The following is a 24,066-nucleotide window of genomic DNA, read 5'->3' as shown; positions in this document are numbered from 1 at the left end:
TACAACACTCAAACCGTATGCACACGAGTACATGTGTAATATTGTACTACCTCTGTCCCAAATTATAAGACATTTTTGGTAGGTACAAAACTTGGAAAAATCAATTGCTCAAGGGGCCCAAATGTTGGGCATTCAAAACATCATCCATAAAATAATTTGGGGCATAGTTGACCTTTCCCACCAATTTTCACACTCTTGAAGCTTAAGCTAGCTGGAAGTTAAACATGTTAAACTATTTTATGATGGAGCTGTGGAACTGCTTCAAAGTGAATTTGATGCAGTGGAGCAGTCCCAGACCTGCTCTTAGTTCGATAGTTTCCTTTCTGAAAGTTTGTTTTCGAGAAGTTTGACCCCAAATCTTGTGAAAGTTCAATTTTCATCAAACTTGTGCAAGCAGTTGTGGAAGTTCACACAAAATTCCGAAACCCCGTCCAAAATATTGTGACAATTTTTCTTTGTATGAAAGTTCATCCCATATTTTTTGGCAAATCCTTGGACACTTACTGCATCCAATATACGCCCTTTCTCACAGGCAGTCGAGGCGAGCGCTCTGGGTGGGCCGGCCCATTTAGCTAGCGCATCATACATTTTTGGTATGATTTTCTACCAGTTTTGGAAACCTTTTGGAATGTTCCTGAGTAAGTTATTTTTTTTGGTTTCATTTTTTAATACATAATTCACAACTAAAAAAGCTCTTAAAAATGTCTAGAATTTTTCAAAAATGTTCATTTTTCAATAAAAATATGGAATTTCAAAATAAAAACGGTTTTGGAAACTGTTCGTGTTTTTCAAAATCTTAAAAACAACTGTTTGAAATTTTTAAATGTTTGGAACAAAAAATGTATTCATGTTTTCCAAATTTGTCGGCATTATTAATAAATGTCTGGAATTTCAGAAAATACTCGATTTTTTCACAATGTCAAAGAAATGTTTGAAAATTTTATCAAATGTTGGAAATTCAAAAAATGTTCGCTTTTACTTTCTAAGTCGTATGAATGAGCGTCAAGAACTTAGTTTTGAGTGCGCTCCTTTTACTTTCTAGGCCGGGCAAGCAATCATAGTGCTTGGGCCACAGTTGCTGGGCGCGGCGCACCCAGATCATCCTACAAAATCCAACACCCAATGGAACGACCGGCCACAACTGTTCCACGTCCCAGCACCACCGTCGGCCTCCGCTCGCCGTCTCACCTCGGCGGCCACACTGTGTTCAACGATACTAGGTTCTCACCTATTGGGGCGGATGCCTCAGATTACTTTAAAAGCCATTGCGGTTAGTTCAGCTTGTGCATGTTTGCTATTCTGCAATATCTTCACTCATGGTGGAACATCGAGATGCATAAGTTGAATCTCGAGATGAAGGCTTCAAATAAACTTGATATAACTTATAGGTTTATTTTGAATTCGTTGTTCATTTTTCTACCAGTTTGGTCTATCTGAATATACTTTGTTGTCTTAATCAGTAAAGTTGGATTTGATGTAAAAATCTATTTTTTCTTACACTGTATGTGTTTTTTACAAATTAGTTAGTGCATCCACATATCTTACTGGGATGGGTTCGTTCTTTTAGGATTAGTATCGGGTGAGTTGAGGAGAGATCAAGTGGGTATGTACGGAACAGGTACACAGTTTAGGTAGGTTGCATAGTTTTTGATGTAATCAATGTTAAAATGTAGTGTACAACACTACAAGTTTTCAGAAGTTTGAATGCTAAATAATCATGCATATTACGAATTGAATGATTTTGACACAAGAAAGTACATTAACATGTATGTGCCAGTCGCAAACTATTGTCTCCCACCAAACAAGAGCGGACGATGGGATTTGAGGGCGAACATTTGATGCAATATGAAAATATCTATGTATTCACATACAAGCTTGATAGTCTTGTACTCTAGAAACTTCTGGAATTTTTTATTTGCAATATCATACAGTCAAAAACAAATTTGTAGATATCTTATGATCCCATGAAAAAGGATACATACATACAAACATATATTGTGATAATATTGGTCTATTTTAATTTTCAGCGAAATCCAATGTAATTATAGAGTTTTTCTTAAACATCCAAAGTGAATGAAACAAAAGTTTGCAAGAAATACCATTCCAGTTTAGCACTAGAAAATATTTTTAAATGATAATTGTTGAAAAATATATTTAACAAACAAATCGAAACATAGTATTCAAGCTTGTATACATAAATAAAAAGAAAAAACATATCTTTGACCATAAGATAAGTTATCACGAAGTAGAAATGTTCGGTATAAATTGGTGTGAATATCTTAACTGCTCACCTCTCCTATCTAAAAATAACTCGAGGTTCCCCTATCATCATCATCATCATTTGCTTCGTATACAGAGATTAAATTGGTTTTGCAGAATGTTAGGAAGAATGGATTACATAAATAGAAATGAAATTTTTTCAATATTGTAGAAAATTGTGGGATGATAATATCTCTGTTGTTGTGTTCTATTGATCTGACCCTCATATGAGGTATATATAGGAGTACAACGGGGGAAGATGATTGTAGCACAAGGCAAGTCATTGTTAGTTTAAATGAAATCTATCTTTATCTCTCCTAATCGCTAACAAACACTTTTATACTTCTAAAATCCCCCGTCAGTCGTAGCGTGAGCGAAGCGAACGATTACGACTGAATTTGAAGTCTTGCACTTTTGTTATCTTCTCCGTTGCGCCATCATAAACTGCGTCTCTGATGGGTTGACACCTAAGGCGGTGATTACATCCCCTTCTTGTGCCTTTCTCATCTCTCCTCTATCCCCCCCCCCCCCCCCGCATTCACAGCGGGAGTGGCGTGGATGGTAGTGACGACACAGACGCTGTTGACTGGAGTTGTTGTCGATGAGTGACTGTAGACGTAGTCATGTGGTCAATAGTTTCCTTTCTGAAAGTTATTTTTCAAGAAGTTTAACCCCAAATCTTGAGAAAGTTCATGTGCAAGCAGTTGTGGAAGTTCACACAGAATTCCGAAACCCGTCCAAAATATTGTGACAATTTTTCTCTGTTTGAAAGTTTGTCCCTTTTTTTGGCAAATCTTATTGAACGCTCACTGCATCCAATAAACGCCCTTTTGCACAGACAATCAAGACAAGCGCTCTGGGTGGGCTGGCCCATTTAGCTAGCGCAACATATGTTTTTGGGTTGATTTTCTACGGGTTTTGGAAACCTTCTGGAAGGTTCTTGAATATTTAATTTTACCGGTTTCATATTTTTTCTTTTTCACAAATTCAAAAATATAAAATTCTCCAAAAATGTCTAGAATTTTAAAAATATTCATTTCTAAAAAAGGAGTTTGAAAATCTAAACGGTTTGAAAACTGTTCGTGTTTTTAAAAATAGTTCAAAATTGATATTTTTCTATTTTAAAAAAAATGTTCGTAATATTAAAAAAAATGTTTGAAAATTTCAAAAAATATTTGGAATGAAAATGGGTATTCATGTTATCCAAATTTGTTTGCGTTGTTAATAAATGTTTGGAATTTCAAAAATACTTGAAAGTTTCTCACTACGTCAAAGAAATGTTTGAAAGTTTCAAACAATGTTGGAAATTCAAAACTTGTTTGCTTTTTTACTTTCTAAATCGTATGAATGAGTGACGAGAGCTTAGTTCTGAGTGGGCTCCTTTTAATTTCTAGGCCGGGTAAGCAATCGTAGCGCTTGGGCCACAGTTGCTGGGCGCGGCGCACCCAGATCATCCTACAAAATCCAACACCCAATGGAACGACCGGCCGCAGCCGTTCCACGTCCCCAGCACCACCGGGGGCCTCCGCTCGCCGTCGCACCTCGCCTGTCTCTCATGCGCCCCCCTCCTGCTCCGCCGTCTGGTGAACTGAAAAACCAGACTCGTACCAAAGACATCCGGGAGCAAACTCCACTGGATTCTGATTGAGCAGACCCACATGGAGATGAGCCTGCTGAGAAGCCGGACCCTCGCTCCACTCCCATTGACGCCCCGGCCGGTCTCCGCCCAGCGCCGCCGCCGCCGGCGGCTTCCCTCCGTAACATTCTTCCCGCCGCAGCCTCCTCCGCCAAGCGTGGGTGCCGCCCTCCCTTCGCCTCTCCTTGCTCCCCTTCTCCCCCGCTGCGTAAACTCTTCGCTTCTTATCTGCAGCGAGGGGACAGGGCGTGCAGCAGCGCAATGCGGCAGCGGCAGGAGTGGGTGGGGGACTGGGTCCGGAGCAACGACACGCTCGTCCGCGCCCTCCCCATCCTCGTCGGCGGCGCGTCACTCCTCGCCGTCCTCCTCAACCGCGCCGTTTCCGGCATCGCCGCCGTCTCCGACGCCTCCAGGTCTCCCTGCACTACCAAATTGCTTTCTCTTCTTTGTGCTTGCAGTTCCATTCTGTCCTCGGTCTTTGTAGATACCCAAGATTGCTCATTTGGTCTTTCCTTGTTCTCCAAACAGTTCGCAGTCGAGGGCCGACATACTCACCTTGGCGCTCTCTGTAACTGACATCCTTGCCGGCCTTGTTTGGCTGTCAATCCGCCCGAAAACCATTTCTCCGGTGAGAATTATGTATCTTCTAGTATGATCTGTCTCATAGTGGGATTCCTAGACTTAATTAGTATACTGATTTCTCCATGTTAAATTATGCCAGGTCGTTCCTCGAGGTGTCGATTGTAAGCGAGTGGATGCGGATGTATCAAGTTCTGCTCTTCGTGAACTACTTTGGTAACTAAATTCTACTCACGCGCAGTTTATGGTTTGATTTTACTTTGATTAAAAAAATCCATCTTCATTTTACACAAGAAACAAACTAGATTTTCTGTTGTGAAGCTGACTTCATAGAACCTGAACCAAACAATCTGCGTATCCACATTTTCATGTTGAGTACTTATTTTGTGTGAAGGAATTTGTGTTGTGAAGTTAGGTAAAACTTATTTTCTTATAAATAGGACATGGGACTCCCTGACGGCTGCAACTTGTTGCAAATCCTTGGTTGTTGTGTATGGAGGTAATTGCAAACTTCAAATTGGGGTTGCTGCTGCCTCTCCAGAAGATGGTAATGCTGTTAATGTGGATGCACAGAAGTTCATGCAAGGTTCCCTTTACAAGAGTGCCATGGAATCCAAGAAGCGTGAGTGCCGCTTGTTATTTAGAAGCTTCGACGTTTGTTTTTAGAAATTTCATCGTGGTCTTCTTGCAGAATCTTATCTAGCAAATCTTGCTTTATATCCTGGAAGGACTGAGTTGCCATTTCTACCAGCTAACACACAGGTGCAAATTCGTTTAATTTTGGATAAATTATTCGATGTCAGGATGCATTCAGACGATTTAACTTGGTTACATCTCACAGTATCATTTGAGCAGTAGATGACCTGAAGCTCCCTTTTGTTTTGGATACCAGAAAAATAAACTCCGCGTCATGTTTACAGATGCTTGTATTCAAAATGCAAATAATTCGTTTATCTAAAAATGCGAATGCATAGCATTTTACAATTTTTCTGGTCTACAGGCTCTAATATTGCAGCCAATTGGTGACAAAGGAATTGCAGTAATTGGTGGTGACACTATAAGGGGCTTCACCAATCTTGATCAGGTATACTGTTTCGTTCAACATGAGCTTTTTAGTATGTTTTGTGTTGAATAGTTGAATTAATAATTTCTCCAGTCTATAACTTACAAGCTAAAGAACATCACACATTGAACACTAGACTTGCCAGACAGTTACTCATCATCCAGTGATCTTCCTTGCAGGCATGGATTGGTATGATTGCAGACAAATTGGATGCTACATTGTCAAAGTCTTAAGCTCACATTGTCCTTTAGATATTTGATTGATGATCATTTCTCTCTTAATTGGCCATACACCCAGACCATATTTGCTGGATCCCAGAAGTCATCGAGGTACATGTGGGAGCTGAAAACGGAGTTTACAAAAGAACATCTCCCACACCCTAACATTACAGGCTCGGGTATTTGGGGAAATTTGGTTGACCAAAATTATGGGATTATATATATGCCCAACCGCTAACAACGCGCATGATCCATCCTTTCAAAGTTTCTGAAATGAATCACAAATGAGGAGGCAGCTGCCCTGCTTTTCAATCTGTCAGTAAATGCTTTAGCCCTGATTTTAGAAAACGCAAAGCAAGGTGCGTTTACTATATGTGTGGTGCCTAATTTGTTGATACTGTTACCATAGTGGAGCCATCTGATTCAAATATCATTTGAAATTCTTGCAAGCAGTGTCAGTAATGTATATCAACTATCATAAGAGTGAAGTTACGATTGTGGCATGTGATTTAGAGGAGTGGCATTTGGGCAGTTAACATGCTTAACTTCAAATTGAGGAGCTTTCCTTTTACTTGCCTTGGAATGCTTATCGATAACCCAAAATTGACCAATGAACAACTTATTAATGGGATTGTGCAAGAGGTCACCAATAGCCAAAATTGATGACATTGCTTGTTTGACAGCAAATTTACACGCCAAGTTGGAACCAGCAGTACAGCGGCGCTTTACTCTGAACAGAAAACACCACCAAACGCATTTTCATGACACCCGTGAGTCGAGCACTGACGCATATTCTATGAACCCCCATATCTTTTAAAAAAAAAGGAGGACTTCCCCCGGCCTCTACATTGAAAAGATGCATGCGGCCACTTTATTAAAACAGTTCAACAAAAACAAATAGTCTGGTCTGCATAGTACGGAGCTCAAAAAGATAAAACAACTCAAAGCCACAAACGGCTGGACGAAAAGACATTAAGGACCTATCCTATTATGCGCTCGCCATCCAAACCGGTTGAAGATAGCCCGTGCGACAATCTCCTATTGGTTGCACTCAGTAGCCAAATGCTCCCTGGAGCCCGTAAGCGTGAGTAGCAACCACGTACGGATCCATGCCGTAGCTCTGAAGATAACCTGCAAGAAGTTAATTATATAAAGTCTGTTAAAGATCATGTCGTTCCTGCAGTTCCATATAACCCAAAGAAGTGCGCATATTCTAATCTGAATACTTGACACAATCTCAGGATTCACTCCATTTAGCCATGTCCCAAACAACGCATCAATGCTACCTGGAGGGGTAATATTAAAAGCTATATGTATGGATCGTCAAAGTAACTTCGCGAGAGGGCAATCAATAAACAGGTGTTGAATTGTTTCATCGTGAACACAAAACCAACATCGAGAGCTACCTACCCATCGTCGCTTTAGTAAGTTATCTTTGGTAAGGATCACTTGCTTGTGCATAAACCACATAAAAAATTTGATTCGCAAGGGAACCTTAACTTTCGAGATGTGTATCAATCATTAATAAGGTCTAAATACATCGATTTAACTGAAAACACTCCATTATTCGTTAGCTTCCAGGTCAAGGTGTCTCCCTGGTCTGAGAGTTAAACGTCCATCAACCTCCACACCAGGTGTAACCAGGAGTTCCATCGCTCCCCTATTAAAGATCTCCTGAACTGTATATTCAAAGGTACCGTCTGCAATACTGTTGGGAATACGTAACCTCGACCGCATCGCATCGATCTCTTCCTCCAACCCTTGTGAGCCTCTCCCTCCGGCCTCCAATGGCCTCCAATGGCGGCTTCCTCGGGAAACCATACTAGGTAATGCTTGTCTGTGCCGTCTCCTCCCGCTCTCCAGATCCACCTACGCCGGCCGACACCAAGTTCTCATCCTCCTTGGTAAGGACAGGGCGTGCTGCTTATCTAGGCGCTGCTTACTTACATTGCCCGGAGTAGCCACTTGATGGGAATAAGGGTAGCTTGGGCTCATCTTGCAAGGATTATCTCCTCCTGCAGCTTGTGGAAACTGTGATTCCTGTTCTTTTTTCCTGATTAATTGCTTGTGCTCTCAAACTGGGTATGTCAAATGCTTATTAGGGTCCATTTCTGCTGCTACGGTCCCCTATCTTTTACTGGCTTGTCCGATTGAGGATGCGATTTTTCAAATCGTTGGAATTCGTGGGAAGCCATGTAAATGCATCTCCAACATGGACCATCAAACTGTCCGCATTTATCTAGACCGCGCGGTTCAAATGTGTTTTATGATCCAACGCGAGCCTTTATCCGTTCGCGGACCGATTCAAACGTCCTATTCCCAGAAACGGGGGTGAGGCCTTGTGGGAGCCCAGACCATTAACACGCACGAGTCCGACAACCCTGGCCCACCAAAAATCCTCTCCCGTGCTCGCGCTCTTTTCTGCCAGAGCGTCAGCGTCCATTCATGCCGGCCCAGAGCAGACACTAGCACTTACTGGAGCCGGCATTAAAGCGGCGCACCGACCAAGAGCGCCATCCACTGCATGCTCACAGCGCACGCCTTCTCTCCACATTAAAACGACATCCTCTGCCCGCCTACCTCTATTAAACTAGCGCGTGTGCCAAGGAACCTACTCCGGTAGGCACCGGGCAAAAACCACAGCACACCTCCGCTCTCCATATCCTCCTTGCACCACACCCGGCATGACCTCCGGCTCCAAAGCCTTATGGGACGGCCTCTCCAGCGAGAAGAAGAAGGAGCTCCTCAGCATTGCAGCCGACTAGGTGGCCCGATGAGCCAGCCAGATACAGGCTGGCTTGCCGGCAAGCTCTCCGGAGCCGGCACCACCGCCATCGCCCGACTGTCCTCGCCCGTCCAGGCTGTCCAACGTCGTTTCTCGGCAAATCCTCCGCGGGCGATGGCGGCAACAAATCCGATAGGCGGAGAAAGAAGCCATGTTTGCAGAGGTTAACGTGGCGGCGAAGGAATTTGACTTGGGCACCGACGACGGTGTCGCCAACTTCGCGTCGACCACACCCGTTGCCAGCGCCGCCGATAGCGAGGAATAGTAGACCATGGGAGGCCGCTGCTGCTTGGGTCCTATTAAGGCCACCACCACCGTCTTGCCAACCTACATAGCCGATGGCTTGCCCGCTTCGCGGGGGCGTAGGCCACGGGCCCATGGTGACCTTCTTCCCGTGCCCCAAAAACCAACATTTATCGGTGCTTCATGAAAGCAGAGGCTACTCTTCCCCTTCCGTTGAAGCATATCCCGTCATGGCTCACGACCGTCCGATGAGCTTGCTGTCTGACATGGGGAAGACATGTCATGGGAATAGGGCTCCTCCGCGGCTGGTGATAGACTAGGTTAGAATAGCCTAGCCTAGTTCATTATAGCTTAGCTAATATGTCCGAAATATAAATGTTTTCATCTGGTTTATATGAAAATCATCTAGTTTGCATGTGATTCGCCCGGTTTGTTGAGACGTGGTTTGAATTGTATGCGGCTACGGTTGGATGTCCAGCTCCCTCGGTGTTCGCGGACGGATGCGGTGTCCGATTTGCGGATTAGCGTTGGAGATGCCCTAACGTGCTAACAACTGCCTCTATAGTGCTATTGTACAACAATAGGATTTTAATCAGTTCATTATTTTGCATCACACATTTTTTAGAACATGCAGGACAATTGCATGTAAATATATTAGAAGTAGAAGAAAGAGGGGAACTGTTTCTGCCAAGCGTGCAGTCAAACAAAACCACAAGAAAAAGGGTGAGCAAAGGGCATTGCTAGCCAGCCGCCGCCTACCCAAAAAGCTAGGGTTCCTCCCGCCGCCGCTGGCGTCGGTCCGCCTCGTCTTCCGTGGCCTTAGGGCCATAGGGGCGGAGTGGATCCCAGCCCTTGCCGATGGGAGAGCTCCGTTTTTAGATCTTTCTTCAAGATTTAATTGTTAGGGTCTGTGTCCTTCTCAAGAAGGCGAGACGGCGGCGGCTCCCTGAAAATAGAATAAATGTCTCCCCGCCTAGCCCCCGTTCCGGTGATACGTCTAGCGTCGTTGGTGGACGTGTGGAGGTGTGTCTCCGGTGGATTTGCTTGGATCTGTTCGTCGTCCGTCTTTATTTGTATGTCTTCAGGTTGGATCCTTCTTATCTACACTCTTCATGGGCGACAGTTGTTGTTCTGGTGCGTTGGTTTTATGGGGCTTAGCACGACGACTTCTCGACTGTCTACTACAACAAGGTTTGCTCAGCTCCGGCGAGGGAGAGGCGATGACAGCGGCGCGCCTTCGGCTCGTTTCAGTGCTTGTAGTCGTCGCTAGGTGGTCTACGAATTTGGATGTAATTTTTATTTTTTCTAGTGTTCGTTGTACTAACATGATTGAAGATGAATAGATCGAAAGTTTATCAAAAAAAAGAGGGGAACCCAGTACAGAATTCGAAAGAGCAACAACCAACGACCAGAAACAAAGTATAAAAAACTGCTGCATCAGCACAAGGAGAGAAGGATCAAGCAATAAAAATCCCAAAAAAAACATCTTTTTGTTTTAGGGGACTAGCCTATCTATTTCGGTCTGTGTCTAAAAAAATAAATAATCTATTTCGTTCCGGTCCGTTCGGTCCAGGAGGCACGAGTCGGCATCGCGTTCCACCGGAATTCAAATTGGGAAGCCGTTTCCGACTGGAGGGCGCGCACGCGCCGCCCAGCCGGCCTACATATAGCGCACCACACGCCGATTGATCAACACCAGACCCGCAATCATCTGCACGTTCGGATCCTAGGTTGGCAGCAATGGCGATGCCGAAGCACGACGCGGACGGCGCAGTAGTCGACCGCCGGCTCGACGCGACCACGATATGCTTCTCCGAGGAGCCCGCGCCGGCAGCCTCCGACGGCGGCAGCCACCGGTTCGCCCTGCGTGTGACGTGCAGCGTGACGCGGTCCCTGGAGTTCCGCAGGAGCGGCCGGCACCCGAAGGTGGTGCTGCAGAAGTACACCAAGGCCGGCTGCGACTCCGCCATAACGTTCCCCGTCGGCGACCTGTCCGTGCTACAGAGCGACGGCGCCTGCCAGGGGGCCCTCCGCGGGATGCTGGCGGAGCTGCGTCAGCTCCGGGAGCTCCACCTCGACGAGGACGAGTGGGACGCCGTCGTGCCCGCGGACATCGTGCCGCAGATCGTCCGCGTGGCGCGCGGCGAGGACGCCAAGGACGGCTTCACTTTCTGCTTCGCGATGAATGCGCACCGGCGGATCATACACGGCGAGGAGGCCCTGCTGATGGCGTGCAAAGAGAGGGAGCTGGACCTGGACGGCGCCGGGACGACGGACGACTGCGCGATCTGCCTGGATGGCCTGGAGGGAGAGCCCGCCGTGGAGCTGCCGGCTTGCCCGCACGCGTTCCACCGCCGGTGCATTTCCACGTGGTTCTCCAAGAAGACGACGTGCCCCATATGCCGGGATGACGTTAGGCTCTGTGCCCTGCGGAAGTTTTTGAACCTGTAGAGTGTAGTGTACCGCAGAAACGTATGACTCGAGGGCTGCCCAGCAGCTTTGTGGATAAAATTTTCGTGTACATAACTAGTAGTAGTTTGGATATAAGCTTCATGTAACTCCTGTTCTTCCCTGTGGTTGCTGCTTGTGCCGGACTTCGCTGTCTACCTTTTCTTGAGGGGTATTTAAAAAAAATGATAAAGGATTAATTCATTTTTTATAGCCAGTTCCTTAATAAGTGAATGGGACTCCCTGGACCGGTTAGTTTTCTTTGTTCAATGAGTTGTTTATCTTATTTCAACTTTTTATATTCGTTTTCCTTTAACTTCTGGTTCTTTCCTATTTTTGTTTTATATTTCTTTTATTTTCACTAGCAAACATGTTCGTGCATTGCAACGATAGAGAAAAATTAAATGCTCCAAGCGCAATCAGAACGATTCCACCCTTTTACAAGTCCACGTTATATATTTAAACATATTGCCTCACTTGTGTTGTCCTTACCCTCCATACGTCCTGTCCTCACCAACGATGGCCGCGATGTCCACCTAAGCACAATACGTCAGAACATGGTCAATCTCAAGGATGATATCGATCATCGCAGTGCCATCAAGCGAATGTTTAATACTTTTAAAATTAATATCCCTGAGTTGGACGTGACGATTGTCCTTCATGAGATACAACCTACACCCAGTCCACACACCCATCCTCATATGCCCAGTCACTTTTAAATTGTGTATTTGTTTTATGCATCAACAATGTTTTTTAAAACACATAAAACTTTTTTAAATCACATGCACTTCTATAAAGAGCATGAATATTTTTAAAATTACGATCATATGTTTTAGCACAGGAACACTCTTTAAAATTACATGAACATATAAAAAGGGTGAACATTTTTAAATTGTACGAACATTGTTTTAATACGTCAACATTTTTACTAATATTACAAAAATATTTTAAAATACATGAACTATTTTTAAAACATAACATTTTTCAAAAGTCAGATACGCATTTTGAACGGCACAAAAACAATTAAAACATGTTAACACCTTTTGTGAGTAACTAACTACTCGTATTGACTGAGTTTGGATTGTAGCATGAGTGGTCAGGGTACACGTACACGCGCCCTAGTTTTCTTGATATAGTGAACGGGAGGAGAGCTATTCATATGGTGCCTGTCTAGTTGGTTGCTGCACTGAATATCACGCCTCATCGACATGAGAAGGTCCATGTCAAGGTCGAAACAGACTTGAGACAATCTCGCGAAGCCTTTATTTAATCCGTCACAATGTTTACAGGAACGAAGAGAATATCGACCGGCTGGCCTAACCAAACATGGCGGCCCGGCCCTAACTTTAAAGCATGCTTCGCTAGATTGTGAGCCTCTACATTAGAGCTCCTAAATTCATGAATTATGTTACAAGAAATAAAAGAGGATAATGTCATCTTGATCTCCTGAATAATTGCACCATAAGCGGAACCACTTCCCGAGTGAACCTCCTCTACCACTCCCTTGCAGTCTGAAGCCAGTCGAAACAGACCATATGAGCTTACCAGCGTGTCACTTGGCCGATAACTCCGATCGGAGGTCCATCCAACACACAGAAGAAGTAAGGAGCCCACTCGTGCATCATGCATTCGGCCCATGACTCGGTCGGACAGGTAGTGAGAGGGAAGAAGCGTTGATATTTATCATATTCTTAAAAAATGTTTCTCATTTTTTAAAGATTGTTCATCATGGTATCGAAAAGCAATTCAGCATGTATTATTATTTTTTCATCATGCAAGTTTTAAAAATGTTCTTGCTGAGTTTTGAAAAATGTTCATCAGGCATTTAAAATGTTCATCATATTTTTTATAAAGTATTCATTATGTATTAAAAAATTCATCATGTATTTTAAACTGTTCAATCATGTATTAAGCAATTTAATATTCATATAATTTTAAGAAAGTTTTAATGCTATTTTGGTAATCATTTATATACTTGATGAATTTTTTTTAAACATGATGAAAATTTCAGCTATTTTACGCAATAGAGTAGAGATTTCGACAATAGAGTAGAGAAAAAGTAAAAGAAAAACATACGGAACAAAAATTGTGCGTTGCATTCCTGCGCCGCTATCAGGGACACACGGGCGTATTGTTCTAATGCTAGGCCTGGCCCATGTGCAGGAACGTTGTAGGCAAGTGTGGCATCCACACCGCAAGATGGGACACATAATGACACCCCCGTGGTTCTCCGGATGCTCCTACGCAGCGCTATCGACATAATAAGTTAAATGGGACAAGTGGGCTATATGGGTGTACTCATTAATCCCACGTGTCTATAGTTTCACACGGCTTGAAGAAATTCTGGTAATGTAGGTTTGATACATCTCCAACGTATTTATAATTTAGACGACCCCCCCCCCCCTCCCGGTAGACGCGGCCACTGGTCTCCTCTATGCTGCCCTTCCGGTGGCCTCATAGGTGACAAGAGTAGTGGGGGCCTATTCGTTTTGTTTTTGTTTTCCTTAAGTTTTGTGTTCCCTGATGGTATTGGCAAGGTGGTGGAATACAATCTTTTCAGTCCTTCCTACCTTGATGACATCCGATCTGATGCCAGCCAAGGGTTTGTGAGAGTTTGTTCGCCAGATCTGTTGCCTCCCTTCGGATATTGGCGGTTGGCATGTCTATCAAGGAGAGAAATTGGCTGGCTATTGGTGCGGCGACTTCGACATCTTCTTATGTGGTTGTTCTACGACATAGTATTGTTTCTCCAACTCTACGGACCAGTAGTTATGAATCACAAGCATGTACTATCTCAGGTAATGCTCCAACTGATGTTCTCCAGCGATTTCTAGATCCCATTCCAAGCGGCGAGTGGTTATTGCGGTCTTTCAAGCCTTGTAAGGCGAGGACATTTGTAGGTGTCCGTTTCTTTTACTGTTGGTTCAGTGCAATTTTCAATCTCTAGCAGGTGGCATACAGTTGGAGAAAAAACAAGGCTAGTATGGTTTGACTATAGTTTTTACTGGCCGTTTTGCCAGTTATCTTTCCACTGTACCGACCTTGATAAATATCATATGTAAGATGTCTTTGGGTGTCTTTTCGTGAGAAACATGTCCATAAATTTTAATGTTTCATGCCTACTATCCTTCATTTTTGCAAAATTTTGAAGTTTTTTGGGACTAACCTATTAATTTAGTGTCGAGAGTTATTTTCTCTTGTATGCTATCTTTGACTTTTCTAGGAAATAAAATACCTATGCAGCTCAGAAAATTTGAAAAAAATAGAGTTCAATAATATCCACAGGTGGTACTGTGCCGGAGTCAGGCCACCTAGGATGCCCCGGGTGCGAGTGCCAGCTCTAGGCGCCTATAATTCTAGGCTGCCTTGGCCCACTAGGACCGTCATATTCCCTAATTTTGTTGGATGCCTATATATACCCCCGAAATCCATCATATTTATTGAGCATTTTTTCGCCACCGCCACTTTGCGTTTGAAGGAGATCTTTGTTTTTCATAACTAATGTCATACTCTGTTGAAAGGAGAATTCATCACCATCTTTATCAACTCGATCCTCTCTGCTCCAAGATTAGTTGTCTGTAGTCCACCCCGTGAACTAAGGGTTCATGGCGGTAGCCAAGATGTAATATATCCCCTGTGAACTAAGGGTTCATGGCTGCTTATCATGATTGTCGCCCATCTGATATAAAACCCAGTGGTAATGTGTATCATGTGATGAATTATTTCTATATGTTCAGATTGTGTTGATGCTCTATGTTTGGTTATAGATGCATATTCTCTCTGATTATTTGTCTTCTCTTGGCCAACTTAGATGGATAATCAGTATAGGGAGCAATGTGCATTAGTTCGGTTTAATCCAGGTAATCTACCATGGTGACAGTAAATGGAAAAGGCTTGCATTTTATGATTTCCACTAAGGGTAAATGGTTGCATAATGCCTCTAATGAAATTATGCAATCAACAATATGTCATCCTGCTTAAGGCGATTATCCATTTTATACTTAATACTTGGATGATGCAGAGAGAATCTTGGTCAAACAATGGACTATTAGCTGTAGATGAAGAGAGGGTCTCGGTCTATAAATGTATGGACGTATTGCCTATATAACACCTGCACATTACATATATTAGATAATAGATAATGTGGTACTAGGTACTTACTTTATTTTCATAATAGATAATAACTGAAAATAAAAGTGCAATTAATGATATTTATTTGGAGGTTTCTTATGAAGGAAATTGGATCGGGGTTCATAGATTCACTAGTAGCACCTCTCATGAAAGCGGTGACACATAAATATAAGCATAGGCATATGTAATTGTTCTATAAAAATAATCATAAAATAGGATATAGGTTGGGATTATTTTATGTAAGCAGAATGTCCACAATCCACTAGATCGACACACGCCAAATCTGACGGCTAATACTACACCAAAGGGGGTTGAAATCCTCATATACACCTCCAATATTAAGTAACTGGAGCATTGCATATAGCATGATGGCATATCGCTAAAAGCCATATCCAACAACAGTACTACCCTCAGGGCAATGAGACTAAAAAAATAGCAATTTCACATAGGTCAATGAAATTTTAATGATGTAGGCTTCCTAACCGTTACCACTTTCAGATGAAAGTACACTCAAGTCTAAGTTAGTAGCAAATGCCTCCACCCAAAAAGAAATTCATGATCCTTGTTTAGCTATCAATCACCTAGATGGGTAAGACCTAGAGGTTAGAGATCAACAAAAATGTCTTTGACTCATGAAAAAAATGCTCCTTTCAGCATGACGACATATCTGGTGTTTCTGGCACGTCTGGTCTCAAAGTCCTTCACCAAAAACACTTCATACAATCACTTGGCATCCATTTGTAGCAGGATGGAGAAAACATCAGCCACCCTGAAATTCTTTACTTGAAGCTGGTGCATTTGCTTTCTTCACATGCTTCATGCTAATTCTTTGCCTTTTCCCTGATCCCCATTCACATCTTCTTTCTTCCACTCCCTATTCTCAGTAGGTTATCGCCTCTTCTTTGAAACTTCAAAAAAATTGAGTCAGGAAACTATGGCATGTGCCCTCGGCCATGGCATGTTCAGTAGTACTAGGTTTTCACCTATTGGGGTGGATTGCTCATGTTGCTTTTCAAAATCATTGACATTATCAATTTTGTGCAAATTTGGATTTCTGCAGTACACTCACCAGCATCATGGTAGAAGCTCGAGAGGCAAAAGTTGAAGTTTAAGATAAATGCTTCAACTGACATTTATGTAACTCTTAGTTTTATCATGAATCTTAGTTGTTCATTTCTGTGCTAGTTTATTACATACATGCACTTTGCTTGCTTAATCCATGGAGTCAGATCGTTTTGCTCAAAAAATAATTTATTTTGTGGAATATGTCATTTTTACATTGGTTAATGAATTCACTAATCTTACTAGGTTGAGTTAGTTTTGGTAGGATTAGTCCATCTAAGTTGATGCAAAAAATATAGCACAACAGCAGCATCTTTAATTATATGTAAGAGTGTGTACTACGAACTGTATTATTCCGATGCAAAGTTATAGAGTGCGTACCCCCCCCCCCCCCAACCACATAGACAACACACAGACCAAGCAAAAGAAGAACATGGGATTAAAAAACAGACTACTAGTTGACATCTCATGCAATCTAGAAGTATCTATTTATTCACACCAAAGCTTGATAATTTTGTTAGCAATATGCATAAATTTTAAACATTCTACCATCTTTTGAGGTATCTAACGACCAGGACATACACACACATCTTGTGCTATGGTTTTGTTCTGATTTAGAATGAAATTTGTTGTAACAACAAGGGTTTCTTAAAATTCCAAAATCAATGAGAAATACTTTTTGTGATAATATATTGCTAAAGATAAATATTGGAACGGTATAAGAAATATGTGCCAAATATACATGAGCATGTTCACGTTGTTTTTTTGCTTATTATACCTAAAAATAGCATTGAAGGTTATCAAATGATGTATATCAATAGAACGCTTGGACCTTATGAGTTATGATGAAGTATAAAAGTTCGATATAAATAGGTGCGAGCCGCTAGGGATCAGACTAGCCCGAAGCCGTAGGATTAGAATCATCATAACCGTCTGATTAGTTTCCTTATTAATTGCTTGTTTCCTGTTAATTACTCCCGTAAATCTAGCTGCCTCCTAATCGTAACCTCACAGCCACAATTTGCTTCCTAAAACTGCTTCATCATATCCTTGATTTGCTTCCTAAAACTGCTTCGAATAATTTGCTTCCTAAAACTGCTTCAAATCCTAAAATTGCTTCCTGAAATGTCGTCAAATTCCTTTTTTGCGTACGATTAAATTTAGCAATTAATTAAGTTCTTTTTAAATATGTGTTTCTTCACTTATGGCAACATGATTTTTGTACCACGGAAGCAGTCTTCTTGATGCACAAAACTGTTCACATGGCCGAAAACTTTCTGTTCATTTTTTTCACTTATGGAAACATGATTTTATACCACGGAAGCATTCTTCTTGATACACAGAAGCATCATTTTCTAGTGTGATGGGAACAAACTGTTTGCATGGCAGGAAACTTTCTGTTCGATGAATACATTCGTTAGTGCTTTAGAAGCATCACTTTGTAGCGAGATGGAACATCTTAATAGCAAAAAAGCAGGTGTGGAAGCCCAACAAGAAATAAGAAGAATTGGAACAAATCCAGTCAGTATGAATAAAAAACTACAAATCTCTTGTTTAATAAAAAAAAGAAACATGACTACAGAGACACTATTTTCACTTTCACCCAGCCGACATTACAATGCCTGTTGAATGGTAAGCATTCCACACAATGCAAGATCCATGTTGCCAACATAGCATACATCGGCGGATGGCGATTTCCTCTTATTCACATCACACTCTACGTCAATGTAGCCTTGTTGGCATATTGCAGAAACAAAGCATGGTTGCAGTCACCTGTAGCACAATGTCTGCATGTTGAAAACTATTAAGAAACAAGGAGACACACAATTGCAATGGAAAATTTATCATGATAAGAAGAATATTAATACATTGAAAGTTTACCAGAGGACGGTATGCTCGCAGTGGTTGAAGCGCACATGGTTCATGGAAAATGTATGGACAGTAAGGAACACACAATAACAATGGTGATGCAAAATTTCACAACCATTGGTGCACATGTGAAATAAAAGTGAAGCATAATTACATTGGTAGTGCTAGCAACACATATTAATTAACCGTATATAGAAAGATAAATAACCTAAAACATGTCAGGTAAAGGAAGAATGTATATCACAATATGCAGCAAAATGGCTTTACAATAAAAGCTTATGTATGAAGCAATAGAAGCACGACCCGTTGGAAATAAAAATGTGAGGAAGAATGAAGCATTCTTGGTAATGGTTGAAGTTATGCTTGGTAATTGATGAGAAAAGTTAACAAACAATACAAACTCAACATAACTAATCTTCTTATGAAGCATAGACCATTCAAAATATGCCTGTCAACAAACAAATTGAGCTGATTTTTGGTTGATGAGTAGAAGCAATTTTCTAGTCGAATGGAATTGATGCTTTCACAGCGTATATGAGTCGTCGTAGAAGCATTGAAAGTTGAAATCCAAAATTCGTTCTTGCCAACAAGATTTAGGTGCATCAATGCTTTCGACAACTAAAAATGCCATGCTAATAAAAGTAGAAGCATGAGTCTGTTGAAGCAAAAATGTGTAGATTGAAGAAACAAATATATGATGATTAGGAATAATCGATGTTATTTTTATTATGAGAATAGAAGCATGGATATTAGAAGCATCGATTTATTGTTATCACAACATAACTAATACCATGTGGAAGCATATGTTTCTCAGATTAGTGAACATAAATTATTGCCACCAACATTTGGATGCATAATCATGTGATGTGCAAAGAAATTGCATTATAATGCATCTAGTTTTCTCACACTAAACCGAGACATGACATATAATATAGATATAAATCAATTAGAACAAAATACAATCAATCCGTAGCACAACTGAATTAGGAAATTACTACTCCCTCTGTCCCATAATATAAGAACGTTTTTGACACTATACTAATGTCAAAAACGTTCTTATATTATGGGACGGAGGGAGTAGATCATATAATTTCATTACAAGGGTTTCAATTTTGAAACAGATCGGAATATAGATGCATGGTCACCTAGCCAGTTGAGGATGTGATACGTGGATCGTGCAGGGCTAAGAACATAGACGGACTTTCCATCGACCCCACCGTGGGAACCGCAGCAAGAGAGTGCTGCTTCCTTGGAGATGGATGTCGCATCATAGAGTAGAGAAGCCATGCGGTGCTTTGGATCAGGAGTGGGGGCAAGGGGGTGGGGGTGGGAGCAGAGGGGCACACTGGATCTGGGAGGTTCCGCGATTGGGGCGGAACGGAGCGCATGGGAGATAGGCAGCAGCTGCAATGACGGGGAGCAGAACGAAAGCGAGGGCCGGCCGGCGGGGTGTAGGAGAGTACGGCGAGTGGGTGCATCCATGGGGAGCAGAATGAGAGCTCGTTGCAAGAACTGCTTTTTTTTAATGGAACACCTGATTCCATTGGGCTAGCGAGATTAGGGGAGTTTTTTTGTGGAGAGAGAGAGAGAGAGAATTAGCTAGATTAGGGGAGTTGTGGCATTATGGTGCGTGAAAAACGATTTTTGGAAGAGAGATTTTGAGGGATCTCTGGCCATGCGATCAAATAGTCATCAACGGCAATGGATCGGTCTGACGAATTGTGAGGATCAGAGGCGTGATATAAAGTATTTCCCATTTTTAACTCTCCACAGGGCCACGTTCAACCCTGATAGTCGTTCTGTCTTGTATGCCTTCTAATTAGGAAACCCGCCAAAGTTAAGTGATTGTTTGGATTGAGATTTGTTAGCGATGCTTGTATATGAAGTGTTGTTAGTGGTGTTAGTGCCGACCTATTCTTACGGCTAGTCCTTCTGTGAGTTAGTTGAGCATTGTATCTACATATACGTGTAACTCGTTGTATCAATGTAATTAGTGCTGCACAAAACCTCTCTCTCCTACCTTGCTCAGGTTCTGACAAGAGTATTAGCATCGGGTTTTAGGAAAACCAAGTTTTAAGCTGATTTTTTTGCTAAATCGGTATTACTACTTTTTCTCCACACAATCAGTTTAAGGAAAACTTTGTTTGGCTTAGGAAAGCGTGAAACCGGTTTATCTACTTCCTTGTTTGGAGACCGGTTGACCAAGGAAAAATGGTTTTCTTTTCTCTCCCGTGGGCTCGTGGCCTTCCAAAGCTGGTGGCCATTTTCCCCAAAATTTGGTCGGACGGCAGCTATCTCTGATTCGTTGCAACCGTTTGCCTGCTGCCACCACGAGCACTTCCTGGCGGCTCGTCGTCCCTCTGTGGAGTTATTCCTCCTCCATCCCCATTTGGTGTTAGCAGCCAGCTGTCGATGAACTACAAAAGATTGGTTTCCAGATTTGCTTCCTGCTGTTGTTTTACCAGAATCAGGTATATATAAGAGCGATGAAAAAAATGGCCGAAGGAGGTTGGTGTGGGAAGGCGAAGTTGGCACTACTGAGTTTGTTAAGGAAGGAGCAGAGAGAGAAAACCAGTTTTCTGTAATCGTATTTCAAAACGAGTAATAGTGGTTTTTTTTAACCTAGGAATAGTAGTTTTTGATAAAACATAGTTTGTTGGCTTTGTGGAAACAGATTTCTTCTTATCCACGTTTTTGTTGGAGGGCCCGAACATGGTTTTAGTTTGTTAGACTCTTAGACGGGTTTACGGAAAACCAGTTCGGCTAAACCAGTGTATCCAAGCAAGGCCTAAATGTACTCGGTAATTTGGCTTTAATAGAAACTAATGCTACAATCATTTCTGTAAAAGTTGGAAATGTGTATATGCTCCACATACATGTATTAGGGAAAGAGTAGAGGTGGGGCGGAAGGCAAAATTTGTTCAAAGAAGCTGATGCAGACGTAGGTAATTTTTTTTTTGCATACTTAAAATGTACACGTATCAATGACTCGATTGTCGATTGTAATCAAACTTCAGATCAGAGAAAGAAACGGCAGGAAGTTGACAAATGGCGCGCACGTACCATACCCTTGCGAGTAGGCGCCACATACAAGGGTCCGAGCACACTTGTCCAAGGACGGCCAACATCATCCACAGCCCACAAGCGTCTGCATCCTCCTGTTTTGACCCGCCACACGGCATCCTCGCTCCCATCCAATCAACCCGTCCCAATTTCAAACCGAAGAGAAAATAATGGCCGCGCGTCACTGTCTCGTGCAGAGAGAGATCAACCGATCCTCGCAGATTTGCCTGGATACCAAAGAAGCCATCGAGCTGCCGCTCATCGGCTGATCTCTCGCAAGTCTGAACGCTGCATACGCCTCGCACCGGCCGGCACAGTGCGTGGTTGCGACGGTACGACGTGGTTATAGCGCTTTGTAGGGCTGGTGAAGCAGCTAGCTGCACCATCCATATTCCCTACGCAATCCAGGATATTATTCCTGGCGCCGATTTCATTTCCCATTGATCAGTGGTCATTATTCATCTCGTCAACTCAACGGCCGGTGTGTGTTTGTGTCTGTCTGTCCGTCTTTTCCCTCCAATCAAGAGCTAGAGCCATTTCAGGTCGTTTTCTATGACTACGTCGCCCCGCCGGCTTTTCCGTTGCATGGTTCTATATATGTAACCACCACTGGTGCCCACCCGTATTCTCCTCTCCAGTTCTATATCCCTTTGCGCCAGCTACTTTGATCTGCCTCTTCCTGCTCAGATAGGTACCATCTTGTTTCTGTTTAGAATTCAGCTAGTTCAGCTACTGGCAACTTGCTTATTTTTTGCCTTTCTTGCAGGGAATTTAACCTGTGCGAAGGAACATCGATCGATGGTGATGATGGGGCAGCTGGGGAGGCTGGTGGACGGGCTGAGGTCCAAGATGCGGGCCGGCAGCGGCGGGAAGAAGGGGACGGGGAAGAAGGCGGCGGGGGCGGCGGCCTACGAGCAGATGGGCAAGACGGAGAGCATGAGGGTGGAAATCAAGAGCCGGCAGGCGCAGAAGCTCATCGCCAAGAACCTCGTCGCCGCCGATTCCATAGGCCGCAGGAGCAGGAACAAGCGCTTCTTCCTCGCCTTCTAGCTGTCGCCGTTCTTCAAAAGGAAGAGCTATGTCCTGTTCTAACATGTGAGCTTTAGATAGTACGTACCGTTGCGTAGTGAATGTAAAGAAACCTCAAGAAAGCAACCGCATACAGCGGGAAGCTCTCTGTTACCACCTGTAACCACACATGCAGTACTATGATCTGTCTTACCCGTGAACTTGCCACTTAGCAATCTTGACATTAGAAGTGACGCCTTTCGTGATTAAATCATGAATTACAAACAGCTGAAAAATCTGTATTGCTATCTTTAGAGGTAATTCATATTGATGTGATGAAAGTGAAGGACCCACAACAATGACAGCACCCCGAGTAATCCACCTGTTTCCCAAGCAGAGTCTCGTGAAACCTTTCCTCTTTACCTTCCTTTTGGTTCGCATAACCAAAAAATTGATAAAAAAAGGAATTATTTCAACAATTATATACAAAAGTCCCAAAAATACTTATCGGAAAAATGGATGTATCTAGACTTATTTTAGTTCTAGATACATATATTTTTATCAAGTACAGGCTATATATAATTATAAGTTGTTTCAGTCGTACGAAATGACTTTATGGACTCTCTCAAAACTGGATTTCGCCCTACTTTATATAAAGGAACAACCGAAAAATTACCCGGCTTGCCGATACGAGATGGTGAGGTAGCCCTCATACAACGCCGATCCCAGAATAACCGGAGCACACAGAGCACAAGCGACCACGGTACCGAAAGAGTACAAATGAAGACGGAGTACAACGACACGCTACGCCCTATAACAGCTAAGCTCCATGACAACACCCTCAGGACGGAGAACGGTGTTAAGCATCACCGCTGCCGAGTCCAGGATGGACAAGGGTCTTCACCCGGAGCCCTGACATGAAAAGGAGCACCACGACAACGTCATTGGGAAGAGAGTGTCGTCACGAGTGGCATTGTCGTCAAGGACAAAGCTCGAAGCTTTTGCTCGGCAGCTCCCCCGTGCGACCATGAGGTTTCCAGGACAAGCGTGACGAGACTAGATCCCCAGGTGTGGATCGGGGCATCCCCACTGCCAAAGAAAGAGGCGATCCTGAGCCATCCATCACTACACCACTCACCACCCACACAACCAAGAGGGGCAGCCACCACCACCACAATGGTGCCTGCTTGAGAATCAACCATGCGGATGCCATCAGGAGCTGCCGCCCTCCGTCCACATCACCATGCATCACAACAGAAGGAAGAGTAAAAGGTGTCTCCTTCACTCCTATTCCGGCATCCATCACGGAATCTGGGTTGACACCTCCATGGTAGGAGGCATCCACGCATGCGTCCTCAGCCAGTCCCGGTGGACCGAGCGAAATACAACCCCCGACCGCCATCGGCCGCTGGTACACACGCTGCCAGGACCGAGCACTGTCTGCATCCACAAACAACCAAGGCCGCAGCCGTCGGCTCGCGCTACCTGCGTCGATCGACCAAACACCAAATCCGGATCTCCAGCGAGCCGCCATGAGGGCACACCCAGCTGAGCTAGACCACACGACCCTCGTCCCCGCTCCGTGCCTGCCCGGCCGCCACAACACTGCATGCCGGTCGCCGCCGCCATGCCCTGCGCCATGCACGACGTCCTTGCTAGGCGTCTGCGCCCCGTCCCGCGATCCGCCATGAGAGGAGAAAGA

At 43.4% G+C, this 24,066-nt stretch overlaps 3 protein-coding genes across 3 annotated transcripts; all 3 read left to right on the top strand.

Moving 5' to 3' along the window:
- The first annotated feature begins 3,759 nt into the window (after positions 1–3,759).
- On the top strand, positions 3,760–6,243 carry LOC123050362 (protein COFACTOR ASSEMBLY OF COMPLEX C SUBUNIT B CCB4, chloroplastic). The gene is made up of 8 exons (XM_044473168.1): positions 3,760–4,052; positions 4,130–4,308; positions 4,424–4,523; positions 4,617–4,690; positions 4,915–5,096; positions 5,166–5,236; positions 5,475–5,558; positions 5,717–6,243. The coding sequence occupies exons 1-8, from the start codon at positions 3,918–3,920 to the stop codon at positions 5,768–5,770; spliced, it is 879 nt and encodes a 292-aa protein (XP_044329103.1). The 5' UTR covers positions 3,760–3,917; the 3' UTR covers positions 5,771–6,243.
- Positions 6,244–10,490: 4,247 nt separating this feature from the next.
- LOC123050361 (uncharacterized) lies at positions 10,491–11,234 on the top strand. Its single transcript, XM_044473167.1, has one exon. The coding sequence runs from the start codon at positions 10,524–10,526 to the stop codon at positions 11,232–11,234; it is 711 nt and encodes a 236-aa protein (XP_044329102.1). The 5' UTR covers positions 10,491–10,523.
- Positions 11,235–21,757: 10,523 nt separating this feature from the next.
- On the top strand, positions 21,758–22,585 carry LOC123050360 (uncharacterized). The gene is made up of 2 exons (XM_044473166.1): positions 21,758–22,047; positions 22,123–22,585. Exon 2 carries the CDS (start codon positions 22,155–22,157, stop codon positions 22,404–22,406), a length of 252 nt encoding a protein of 83 aa, XP_044329101.1. The 5' UTR covers positions 21,758–22,047; positions 22,123–22,154; the 3' UTR covers positions 22,407–22,585.
- The last annotated feature ends 1,481 nt before the right edge of the window (positions 22,586–24,066 follow it).

Source organism: Triticum aestivum, chromosome 2D (genome assembly GCF_018294505.1).
Source record: "Triticum aestivum cultivar Chinese Spring chromosome 2D, IWGSC CS RefSeq v2.1, whole genome shotgun sequence".
In the NCBI taxonomy this organism is placed as follows: domain Eukaryota; kingdom Viridiplantae; phylum Streptophyta; class Magnoliopsida; order Poales; family Poaceae; genus Triticum; species Triticum aestivum.
Note: the sequence above shows the minus strand (reverse complement) of the source record. Positions and strands in the feature narration are given on the sequence as shown.

Coding starts and splice junctions, on each gene's coding strand:
- LOC123050362 (XM_044473168.1), top strand. CDS start 3,918: ATGGAGATGAGCCTGCTGAGAAGCCGGACCCTCGCTCCACTCCCATTG. Junction 4,309..4,423: donor GCCGTCTCCGACGCCTCCAG/GTCTCCCTGCAC, acceptor TTCTCCAAACAG/TTCGCAGTCGAGGGCCGACA. Junction 5,237..5,474: donor TTCTACCAGCTAACACACAG/GTGCAAATTCGT, acceptor TCTGGTCTACAG/GCTCTAATATTGCAGCCAAT.
- LOC123050361 (XM_044473167.1), top strand. CDS start 10,524: ATGGCGATGCCGAAGCACGACGCGGACGGCGCAGTAGTCGACCGCCGG.
- LOC123050360 (XM_044473166.1), top strand. CDS start 22,155: ATGGTGATGATGGGGCAGCTGGGGAGGCTGGTGGACGGGCTGAGGTCC.